This window comes from Capricornis sumatraensis, chromosome 5 (assembly GCF_032405125.1).
Source record: "Capricornis sumatraensis isolate serow.1 chromosome 5, serow.2, whole genome shotgun sequence".
Taxonomy (NCBI): domain Eukaryota; kingdom Metazoa; phylum Chordata; class Mammalia; order Artiodactyla; family Bovidae; genus Capricornis; species Capricornis sumatraensis.
This window is the reverse complement of record NC_091073.1, coordinates 56,518,409-56,530,712: the sequence shown is the minus strand read 5'-3', so window position 1 is coordinate 56,530,712 and position 12,304 is coordinate 56,518,409. Positions and strand designations below refer to the sequence as shown.

The 12,304-nt window shown below is 38.2% G+C and overlaps 1 protein-coding gene and 1 non-coding gene across 3 annotated transcripts in view; both read left to right on the top strand.

Moving 5' to 3' along the window:
* The window catches only part of MET (MET proto-oncogene, receptor tyrosine kinase), an 85,335-nt gene that overhangs the window by 33,349 nt on the left and 39,682 nt on the right, over positions 1-12,304 (top strand). For both annotated transcript variants that reach the window (XM_068972576.1, XM_068972575.1), the window contains exons 3-4: positions 6,506-6,640; positions 7,811-7,984. In XM_068972576.1, coding sequence (XP_068828677.1) covers positions 6,506-6,640; positions 7,811-7,984 — 309 coding nt within the window. The remainder of the gene's footprint in view (positions 1-6,505; positions 6,641-7,810; positions 7,985-12,304) is intronic.
* TRNAW-CCA (transfer RNA tryptophan (anticodon CCA)) lies at positions 7,189-7,261 on the top strand. Its single transcript has one exon. It is a non-coding gene; the product is annotated as a tRNA-Trp (tRNA).

Sequence of the window (12,304 nt, the reverse complement as noted above, 5' to 3'; positions counted from 1 at the left end):
GCACTGATATCCTTGATTTTTTAAAACCAAAGATGAAAATTAGTATTTAAATAAATACTTTTCTTATGAAAAGCACTAATATCCTTGATTTTTTGAAACCAGGTAACTCTCAATTCATTCCTCACATATCAGGAACATACTAACTATGCTTTACTAAGCAAATAAGTGAGGTAAAGGAAGCTGTGACAGAGAACCTTCCTCTCAAGAACTAAATTTTTAGTAGGAAAAATAGAAACATGTACCTGAGACCTAGAGAAAACAAAGACATAAAAAACAAGGCTATTGAGACTGAGAGAGGATCTGTTTCTCTGCCACTTGCCTAAGAGAATTCCATTTGGTAAAATTTTATGTAAATAATCCTAAACCATTTAAAGGATCAAAGAATCACCATCACTAAAATCCAGTTTGTTTACAGCAAATAATGTTGGAGATGGAGTCAGGAGTACAGCAAAAACTTGGGGACCATCCAGCCTAATCTATCCAAGCAGTGACTTAACTTCTGTAAATGTTTTGACTGCACTGAAGTGCTGAATCTGTGGCCAAGCCTAAGTTTCTACAACCCATGTTTCAATAATACTATGAAGTTTCTGTTACAAAATAGAAGGGACATAATTTTTTTCCCCAAAGACAGCTGCTATACATGAAAAGGAACAGAAGAATGATTTTACTTCCTTCCTACCCTGAAGCCTAAAGGCAAAGTTGCTTTGCAAATGTTTTCTCCCAAGAGTTTGCAGCTGTTTCTGCCTTTCCTATTGTGCTTATGTTCAGCTCTGGCTGGGAATACAAGCTTCAGCTCCAGCTGTTGGGTGCAAAGTGAATCAGGTATTTCACAGTGGTTATTTGATTAGCAAGACTTATATTGTTTAGCTAACAATATTATATGTATGGAAGACAAGACATTTTTGACATGTTTCTAACATTTAAGCATGTAACTTATCTCATACAGGTGCAGCTATGTCTGAATATACTGTGTACATATATTCAAGTCTATCTGTAGAGCCATGTCAATGCAGATCTAGATTTCAAAAACAGTTTTTATTTGTGTGATTGCTCTCTTGGGATGCTTTGAAGTAAAATAATATGATAAACACTGTTGGAGATAGTGTAAGTAAACAGTAAGAGCAGGGCTTCTTACAAGTTGTGGAGGGGGTGGGGATGTAGGGAAGAACAAGGCTGGAGAACATGAGCACAGAGTGCAGGGCTACGTGGGAGAGGGGAGCGGGATACTCATGAAGATCACAGGACTAATCACAGGGATTGCCCACATCTCCCCTTCTGAGCTCCTCGTCTAATCTACATCCAAAAACAATGCTTGCTTGATTTTTTTTTTTACAGCATTTATATAAGGCCTTTAATCTCTAGATGCAAGCATTGCTATTAAAATATTTGTGCATGACTGTCAGGCCAGGGAGAGTGAGTGGATGAGGATGGGGTGGGGGTGGGGACACACTTCCCAGACTTTTTGCAAGTTCATCTCCACATTCACTGGCTTGTCTGCATACAGTGGCCGCTGCCTGAGCGCTGTCATAGATGTCATTCGATTCTTTGGTATCATCCTTCTCTTTCCCCATCCCCCTTTCTGTGATGCTGTTACCACCCATAAGCTCTTTTCTCTTAACTGGACTGGTTGGTCTTAAGCAAGAAAGTTCAAGAGGTAGGGATCACCTAAAAAAAATCCTTAGCTCATGGTCATTACTTACAACCGTTACCTAAAGGATTATGTTAGTAATCAGTGAAGCTGAGAGTACTCACTCACTTCCAGTAAGAAGAATCAAGTTATTTATTGACCCCCTGTCTCCAAATTCCTTCGGTTCCTGTGCCACCATCATGGTATTTCAGTGCGTTGTGCTGAAGCCTGCAGCATGTTACATTTGGGATTACTGCTGTTTTAGACTATGTAGACACAGATCATCAACTCATCAGTGCTGCAGGGACACAGCCAAACGAAGTTTGAACTTCCACATTCTCTTCAGAGATTGCTGACTTACCTATCTCCTTTATAAAGTGATCAAATAAAAATATCATCTGCCTTTTTTTTAAGGCATACATCATTAATTTAGTTACGTCTATAAAGAACAGTAACTTTGGTATATTTCTTTAGAAGAAAATATGTTTCATGGATTCTGAGATTTCTTCTGTGAGGAAAAAAACATCTATTGTAAATAATAATTACAGACTTATGTCCATACCAAAAAATTAAGCCCAGTTCATATATAGTCTCCTAAAATGAATTAATGCATGATCTTGAAATACATACATCTTATAAATTCTTATAGCATAGACATTTAAAATGTCATAAGTATTTGAAACATTGAAAAATGCTACCTTTTGGATTTTTTTTGTTGTTGTTAGCAGGGAATAACTGGAATTTCTTATTCAGGTGCTTACTTGAAAGAAATGGAGAGGCATTTTAAAATGAAATATATTTATCAGTAGCCTCTTTGAAATTCAGACAGATATACTCTGTGTATAGATTGACTAATTCTGTAGTCATTATATTTAAAATATTGATTTGAAAGTTTTGGATTTTTAAAATTGTTACAAAGTTACTAGCTTATACGTTTCTTAGATGCTTGAATTTTTTTTACAGAGGTCTCAATTTGGTATTGACTCATTTCTACTCACTTTGACTCATTTCAAAAAGTTGAGACACATACATTGATACTATAATCATAAAATTGCTATTTGTACATATCCTGGCCTTTGTAGTATTAGGTTGGTATAGAAACACTTGTGCCCATTTACCAGAAAGAGTGACAGAACAAAGCAAAGTTTCATTTAATTCAACTTTTACCGCCTGGTACTTTGTCTTACTACTTCTAGTTTTAAGTTGTCAGCACCAATCAGCGATCTCCACTTCATATGTTTCATTTTTTTAGTTCTAGAATGCTCAGTGTTTACCTTGGTTGAAACAAAGCTCTTCGTATCTGATTCCTTTCTAGACAAATATCAATTTCTTTCACATACTTAAGATATAAACCTATTGCTGGTGTTTTAGTCAGTTTGGGCTGCTGTAACAAATTAGCATACTAGGTGGCTCTAAAAAACAAACATTTATTTCTCAGAATTCTGTAGGCTGGTAATTCCAGGATCAAGATGCCAGCAGATGTGATGTCTAGTGAGAGTCTGCTTCCTGGTCCACAGATTGCCATCTTTTTGCTGTGTACTCACATGGTGGAAAGAGGGCAAGAGAACTCTGTGGGATTGCATTTATAGGGCATTAATTGTCAACACAGTAGAAACTCAAAATATAATTGCTAGTCTCTATTTCTTACTAATTGTTCTAAGACTGCCAGGTGATTTTTCATAAGAATTAAATTTAAATGGTGGATTTTGTTCTGTCCTTAAAAATATCTCCATGACAACCAAAAGGAACTCCTTATTTCTTGCAAACATTGCTTCAGGAGTATTTTGAGAGTTAAAGTGGTTACCCAATTACTTAGAATTTTGGCAAGAAGAGAAAGTGAGGAGTTAATGATAGAAACACATTCTTGGCATTTTATAGCAATAGGTATCCTTCCAGAGAAAGGGCTAATGATCAGCTGAAAAGGTATTTGCATCTCTGATGTGACCTCTGCTCGAAACTCCAGGCAGTCATCTCACTTTTCCCCAACCTTCCTGTCTTCTCTGTTTCATCTCATTTTTTATACCACGCCACACTCATCCTAGTTCATGATCAAAAGTTGAACTTGTCGCCTGTACTAATAACATTTCCTCTGTGCTATCAGAAACTATTTAGATGTGGAGTCTTTCTCTTTAGGCACACTTAACTTGTACGGCCAAGATGACTGAAACAAGGAGTATCTGGCAAGGCAAACATATTGTGAAATTTGTTTTAATGCTTTGACTCACAAGTGGCTCTTGGGAACTCAGAGTTGAAGTTTTTTATTGGTGTTTACTCTGGTGCTCCAAGAGTATATTTGAGTGTTTAAGAAGAGGTCAAGCAAACAGTTTCTGACATGAGAGAAAGTTCCTTGGAAACCTGACTTTTTCTAGCTAAAATTCTCTATCATATTTTCTTTATGGAAAATAATAGTACCTACCCTGTAGCTTATTGTGAAGACTAAACAAAATACCTATTTAAAGCACTTAACACAATGCCTGGCTCAGTTACCATCATATATGGTGTTCTCCAGATAAAGAGTCTTAACAGGTAATGAACCAAATCAATATATCCAAGTTCCAGAGGTGCAAAGAGCATCTTTGTGAAAAGAGAAATATTAATTCTTTCTGGGAAATGGGTATTTGAATGGACTTCAGATATTTGATAAAGTCAAGGGTAAGTGTTAGTCGCTGAGTCGTTTCTGACTCTTTGGGACTCCGTGGCCTGTAGCCTGCCAGGCTCCTCTGTTCGTGGATTTTTCTAGGCAAGAATACTGGAGTGGAAAACCATTCCTTTCTCCAGGAGATCTTCCCAACCCAGGAATCAAACCCAGATCTCCTGTACTACAAGTGGATTCTTTACCGTCTGAGCCACCAGGGAAACCCAAAGTCAAAGATGATGACTTATTATATTAAAAAAAGATTGCTTATTATAGATATGGTGAATGATATTAAAGAGATCAGAAAGATAGGGGAAAAAAAGTAGGAGCTCATTGTTATGTAGGAGGTCTGAATAGAATGTAAGGCATAAGAGAAACAGACGCAAAATTCAAATATCTATAGGAAGGTTCAGAAGGATGAATAATCTCCAGTGAAGTAGAAAGCACAGAATGAGGCAGAGAACAGAATCAGGTTATTAAAAAAGGCTGATACGTTGTTTTGGTTTTTACTTGTGAGAAAAGGAATTTTTTTTCCCTTTGCAGTGTGAAGTGGTTGACAACAATCAGAGAAATATTTTTTAAAATAGGGAGCAGGGGAGCATGAGGGGTAGGAAAAACAAGAGGTGATGAGCACCAGAAGTAAGTCAAGATAGAAAAAATTGGTTAACTGAAATAATTTAGTGTAGAAGCTTTAGATGTCTGGTGTTCTGATATTCTGTTTGAAACCAGCACCAGCGGGAGGTAGCACTGGTAACTGATTTTTTTTTGCATTCCCTACAAAAGTCACAAATAACTATTTGGCCCTACATCTAGAAATAACAGTAGTTTTCATTCTTTCCCATTCCAACCAAATGACCTTTGGTCTATCTATCACTTAATTTCTGTGCAAATGTAGCCACCCTGCTTAATGGAGTTGTTTTGAACGTGTTGAGTGTTTGGTGTAGAGCAAATGTTTGAAAAAAAAAAAAAAGTCATGATGTTTAACTTTTACAGCCCTGTGTGAACTTGGTTCATTTCTCTATCAACAATCCATTCTATGGGAGCAAATTAGGGATTTGGGGAATCTTCCCAAATTGTTTCAGAGTAAATAGCTCCTTTATTGTGCTGAAGAAAAATATACTACTGGTTCCCCAGAACATTTTTATGTTGTGTGTTTGTTAGAGTACTAAGCAGTTCATTCCCATTTTATGGATAAGAAAGCTGAGGTAGAAGTGGTTTATTATTTAATCTCAATCTCACAGATGCCCACATTTATCCCATGATTCAAACATGGCAAACAAATGCCCTTTCAGTGAAATGTAAAAGGGTATTTGGGTGTCAAGCAATTTCATAAAGTTAGTTTCAAGCCCAGAGCTATGCTCAGCATTGTGCACCTTCCTGTAGATCGAATGTTATGGCCTATTTAAGAATGAGAGTGCGTCTAAGCTCTCCTGTAGTCTGAGTGTTCACCTTCTTCTGATCTTATACCTGGACTTCATTATTACTGGTTTCTAGCGACTAGACTGATGGAAATTTTATAGCTGAGAACCATCCCAAATTAGAAATACCTGACAGCAAGAATGACACCACTCATCAAATCTCCTTTCCAAGACATTGTTAAAACCATCAGGCCTTATTATAAAACCAGGCCAAGAAGCAGAACCTTATTTATAATCAAAGTAATAATGTATAATGGGACAATGGTTTATAAGAAATGACAGCACATCATTTCAAAGTTAGCTGAGGGCCTATTTCGACCTCAAAAGATCTATAAATATGGCTAAAGGGTAGCAAAGCTGGAACCAGTTCCAGGTCTCCAGACTCCCTGTTCACTACACTTTCCTGTACGTCAAGGGAAGCTGCCCGGTGGGAGGGTCAGGAGGATAGATTTAAAAATAATCCAGAATCCTTGTAGCATAAGTGAGGTCTTCTGGGTTGAGTTTTGGCTCCTCCAGTTCCCAGTACAATTGTGAGCATGTGTCTGCATGTGCTGACTAATTGGCTGGAAGATCTCCTTTCTTAGAAATCATTAAAAGATCATAGGCAAAACTCTGTCTTGGGGGTTCAAATGAATTGTCTTCAAGGCAGGAGATTAGAAGACGTATTGATTTACAGTGCAATAAACTGTTGGGCATATCGTTCAAACATCCATGAGCTCATCTAATCTGGTATTACCATTATCATCCACGTTCTCCCCTGATAGTATATTTAAACTGAGCTTGTTGGACTGTTGGACTAAGAGTGCTTCCTGGTTTGTTTCTCAGGTTGTGGTTTCTCGATCAGGATCATTAACTCCTCACGTGAATTTTCCGCTGGATTCCCACCCTGTGTCTCCAGAAGTGATTGTGGAGCACCCGCTAAACCAGAATGGCTATACACTGGTTGTCACTGGGAAGAAGGTAAGCCCTGTTCCATAGGAAGGTTCCATCAATGTGGTTCCTCCTGAGTGGATATTTACAGCCATTGTCACCTGGTCCTTTTTAACTTCTCCCTTCATCTGGATTTACCTCTCTTCTATGAAGCTCTTTCCTGAGTATTCCAGACATTTCCTAAAATCAAGTTAAATTTTTCCTTGGGGAAAATTGGACCTATGGGAGGTCATCTTCATGAGGTAAACTTCTCCTTTTGTCCTATATTTCTCAGTGAGAAACACAAACACACAAAATGAGAATTACAGTCCTAAGGGCAGAACTCTAGTGCAGGCAGATAACTCCTGAAGTGTACGTTGGAAGAGATTATGCTGGCCAGTAATCCCTTTTCCCTGAGAGGAGGTGCATTTTGGTGCCAGAATGATATGTAACCTTACTTAGAATTTCCCAGAGGTTCAAGTGTGTTTTCCAGCAGCTTAAATTATACTCTCTTCTTATTTTAAAATCATCTCAGCAGGGGAGGGATAAATTGGGAGATTGGGTCTGACATGTATACACTACTATGTATAAAATGGGCTTCCCTGGTGGCTCAGAGGTTAAAGCACCTGCCTCCAATGCGGGAGACCCAGGTTCGATCCCTGGGTCAGGAAGATCCCCTGGAGAAGGAAATGGTAACCCACTCCAGTATTCTTGCCTGGAAAATCCCATGGATGGAGAAGCCTGGTAGGCTAAGGACCTGTTGTATAACACAGGGAATTCTACTCAACAATCTGTAATGACCTGTATGGGAAAAAAATTTAAAAAGAGTGGATATATGTGTATCTATAACTGATTCACTTTGTTGTATAGCAGAAACTAATACAATACTGTAAATCAACTATACTCCAATAAAAAATTTTTTGAAAAGTAAAATCATCTCAGACTTTCCCCACTAAATAGAACCTCTAACATTGTGTGATAATGCTTATGTTCACTGGACAGTAATAGTTACTTTTATCACATATGTGCCAAAAGTGGAGGGAAGGAAAAAAAATTTTAATTTAATCACATTAGCATTATTACATGATGTGCACACATAAGTGGCATCTCTGTTAGACTCTGTAAAATTATATTTATATGTATCTTTGATGTATTTAGTTTTTATTTAACAAGCAAACAAAACCCTCCTCTGGAAGCTCTTTCCATCACTTCTCTTCACAGATCACCAAGATCCCGCTGAATGGCCTGGGCTGTGAACATTTCCAGTCCTGCAGTCAGTGCCTCTCCGCCCCTTCCTTTGTGCAGTGTGGCTGGTGCCATGATAAATGTGTGCGATTGGAGGAATGCCCCAGTGGAAGGTGGACTCAAGAGACCTGTCTGCCAACAATCTACAAGGTAGGAGTCTCTGTCAACTGTCGTATGTGTTTTGTTTTGGAAAGCATAAATCCCATGGATTAAAAAATTCAAAAATCAAACTATTCATTTTCTGTGAAGCATCAGCCCAAGCACCACCTCTCTCCCCCTGGACCCTGCACTGGAAGTGCTTGCTTCACACTCTGCTTGAGCAGTTGCTCTCCCTCAGCAGATATGTGAATAAAAGAGTAAAGTGGCTAGAGGGCAACACTGCTCTACGTTTCCTCACACTGGGACCTGTTCCATTCTGACCTGCCCATTCTAATTGCTCACCAGCTACTTTATCTATCAGGTGCCCAGACATAAGACTTCATCATACATAGGGATCTAGTCATCATTACACAGAACCCTAACCTGGACCGTGCAAGCTAGAGGTCCAAGACATGCTGGAGCAGGCAAACAGGGGGTTTTGTTCCTTCTAACGCATAGATGGTGGCTATCGCATCATTGATGAGAGCAGAGGTTACTTCTCAGGGCAAGTTGGGAGGCAAGTGGATGGTGGACACATAGGTAGCTGTGCGCCTTCTCTCAAAGTTCATGGAAGAGAAGTAAAGACACAGCTGATAACCTCACTAACTTCTATACTCTGCAAGCCAATTCATTCTTTAATTCATTCCAGAAACATTTATTGAGTGCCTACCACACAGCTGGCCTTCTTCTAGACACTGGGGGAACACATTTCCAAACAAGACAAAAGTGCCTCCTGCTCTTAGAGAACTGAGCTGCTAGCAGTCGACTTTGGCCATGATATTGTAGACACACTCTCTTTCTGTTGCCTTGTTTGCTTAAGCATGTATTTGGCACTCTGAAAATCTCCATGGCAATTTGTAAAAATTTCTTGATTCAAATACATTTTGCTTGAAGCTACTAACCTGGTAAGGACTCAGTGTGTGTTTTCTCTGCCTGCATGTGGAACAGTTGGACTTTGGTAATAATAAATGATGCATGTGAAAAAATCAAGTTAAAGATCTTGGTCGGTCGCCTGGTTCAAGCCCAAGTAAACAGAGTGTGCAAGTTAGAACAGGATCTGCCCCCAAGCACATGGCTGTTTTCATTTAGCTACGGTTTGGGCAAAGATTTGTACTGGGTGACTGGGTTTTAAACCAAATCATTTTTTGTTAGGTGTGACACAATTATTAAGCCTCAGTTTGATCAGCTAGAGAATAAACGAGAAGATATTACAACAAATTTAAATCTGTAGTGTTTATGCATTTTTTGTTTGTGTGTTTAATACACTTTTAAAACCACATGCAGTTTTATACTTTTAAAAACACGTAGCTTTGGCAGTTTGAGACACCAGGAATCTGAATGCAGCTATTCCATGAAAGGTATGGGGAGTGTGTGTGTGTGTGTGTGTGTGTGTTTGTGTGCACATATGCATGTGCAATTAAATCACAATTTCATTTCAAAAACAACCAACCTGCTGTTTTAAATAAAGAGCAGACTGAAAACCTATACAAATGAAACATCTAATTTTGACCAGTTTACCACCTTTTGTTATTAATATTAATGAAAGCTACATTAAAATGGTTAAAAACAGTAAATATTTTAGAATTTTCTGGAACCAGCCTCTCTCATAATGTTTGACTCTCCCCTCCTCCACCTTCCCTAACTCCAGCACTCTAACTGGAAATTTTTAAAAGGTTGGGTTGTATCACGCACAGTTCACTGAGGCTTGGGCTGTACAGTTAGAAAGAAAGTAGTGCAGCTGAGTCCATAAATCCCTTTTGGTTCATAGTTGTTAGGAAGATTTCATGCTGCACTAGAGCGTGACATTTAGCATTCTTACTGCAAAGAATAAGACAGATTATTCATCTTTTTCTTATCTGTCTTAAATGCTGCAGGCATAAAACCCAGCTAATGTGTAGAGTTTCACTTTCCTATAAATGTAAGTCAACTTGCTTTTCAAGGTACATGATGTTCAGTGGCTGAGATTCTCTGCAGTTCCACGTATGAAATATTTCAGGAGTGCAAGCCCGTTATTTTGTTTCAAACATGTTATCTGATCTTGTACTTAAAGAGCAATGAAAAATGCTTCAGAAAAGAAAGAGCACTTTCCAATATATTCTGAATTTATTAGGATAAAATTGTCATATCTTGTAGGATTAGAGTTCAGTCCCGTGAGACAGTAAAACAGTTTATTAATTGATCAGAAGACTCAGATAAGTAGCAGCAGTGATACCTTATGAGGGACATGAGATATTTTATCTCTTTTCTGTAGTACACTGCCACCGATATATTTGTGACATTTACTGAAGAGACAGATTTTAATTTTCCAAGGTTGTTGTTGTTTTAATTTTCTCATGTATTATCCTGATGGGTTTTGAAAACATGACCATTTAAATCATATTCACCTGTTTAAGGACAATAGCTATTTTTGTGGCTATTTCTACCCTATCCAGATCCAGCCTCTGTGGCTTTATGCCGTACACTCATTTCCTTCTCACAGAGTTTCTCTACCCTCAGGATAACACAGTTTGCCAGCCCATTGTTGGTTCTGTCCCAGGGTGTGTAGTCCAAGATTTTGTCTTTCCTTTTCCCCCGGAAGAGTGAATGTTACCCCATAAGCTAAGGCAGAATAGCTCAGTTGCCTGCCTCTAATTTTCAGCCAGGAGAGCAAAGCTAAGAAAAGCTGGCCTTTCAAATCCTGATGATCTCACAGAGGTTTTATATTAATAGCACGCATGTCTGTTGCCAGCACACCAATTGAACAGTTCTCAGTGTCTTTTCTGAAATCATCACACAATCCCTTTGTCTTATACAGAAAGTGATGATGAAGTAGAGTGACAGACTTCAGTTTTTACATAGAAAGGGGAGATCTAGGCAGTGGGATCGGGCCAACATCAGCCTTAGGCAGCTGTTTTCAGTGGGGAAGACTCCTCATTAAAAGAGGAAATAACAGCTGTGTGACAGCCTCAGGCTGAAGAGAGCCCTGGAGGGTTAGATGTCTTTTTCTCTCCTACTGAATTTCTAACATAATAATAAACAGATATTTTTTCTAGCAACTCTCATTGGCTAGACATGGACGAGGTAAATTTTCATGAAAGGCACAACTGTATAATGGATTTCATGGGTAAAGTAGCTATATAAAAGGCATTAGGCTAAGACTTTTACAGGGGTTTGACAACAAGGGTATGACGTTGGTTTGCGATTATTTACTTGGGAGGGATGGTAACATTTGCAGATTTTAATTTTGCTAAAAGCTCTTCTAAAGTATAGAAGAATCACTTTTACACTTTCACTAACTAGTCTTTAGCAAATACCCTTACTGATTTTTGAGTTGCCTGTATAGCAGTGCTATGTTTTCCCACCATTGTACTTTACAGCACAATTTACAATATGTCCCCCCAAAAGAGCATTTCCTTTCTCAATTGTCACAAAGCTGCTGAGGAGAAGCTTATTTTTAACATGGAAATTTGTTTTAATAGTTTTAGCCTAAAAATAGTTGTCTTGTAGACTTCATAAGAGCCTAATGCTATCTTATATCACAGTTGCCAAATTTTTATTAATGAATTTGTTTTACTTTTAATACACCAAAGGTAAGCCTGCAATAATAAAAGGAACCTATTATTTAATACTGAGCCTGAAGTAAATAAGTCAATCCTAGAAATGAAATATACAGTGATGCCAAAAGAAATAATTAGAAACATTGCTATAATACAGATCATACTTGAGGCCCTCTCCAATTCTGTTTTTATCTATTTCTAACAGAATATGTTGACTATATTAAATGTTACATCATTTTTAGCTTGTTAACTAACCAGCTGGTATATATCAAATAGTGACTATATTTAAAGGAAAAAAATGGTAGTTAGTAATAAATGTGAATTAAGAATAAGTAATTAAGTATTAAGTAAAATAAGTTCAGTTATTCATTTATTGATGCCTGGCACATAGCAGATGATTTATAAATAAATAGTGAATGAATAGGGGTGTCCCTGGTAGCTCAGTGGTAAAGAATCTGGCCTGCAATGCAGGATACCCAGGTTCAATCCCTGGGTTGGGAAGATCCCCTGGAGGAGGGCATGGCAACCCATTCCAGTACTCTTGCCTGGAGAATCCCCATGGACAGAGGAGCCATGCAGGCTGCAATCCATAGGGTCGCACAGAGTCAGACACAACTAAAGTGGCTAAGCAGCAGCAGCAGCAGTGAATGAATGAATGGCATATATGTATTAAATACCATATATGTGACTGATATTCTGATAGCTGTTAAATGCAACTGTGAAAACACTGGGTACAGAAAGAAGTATTTTAACTGTGTGACTTTCTCCTCTGGGTGGGGAATACCATAGCAACAAT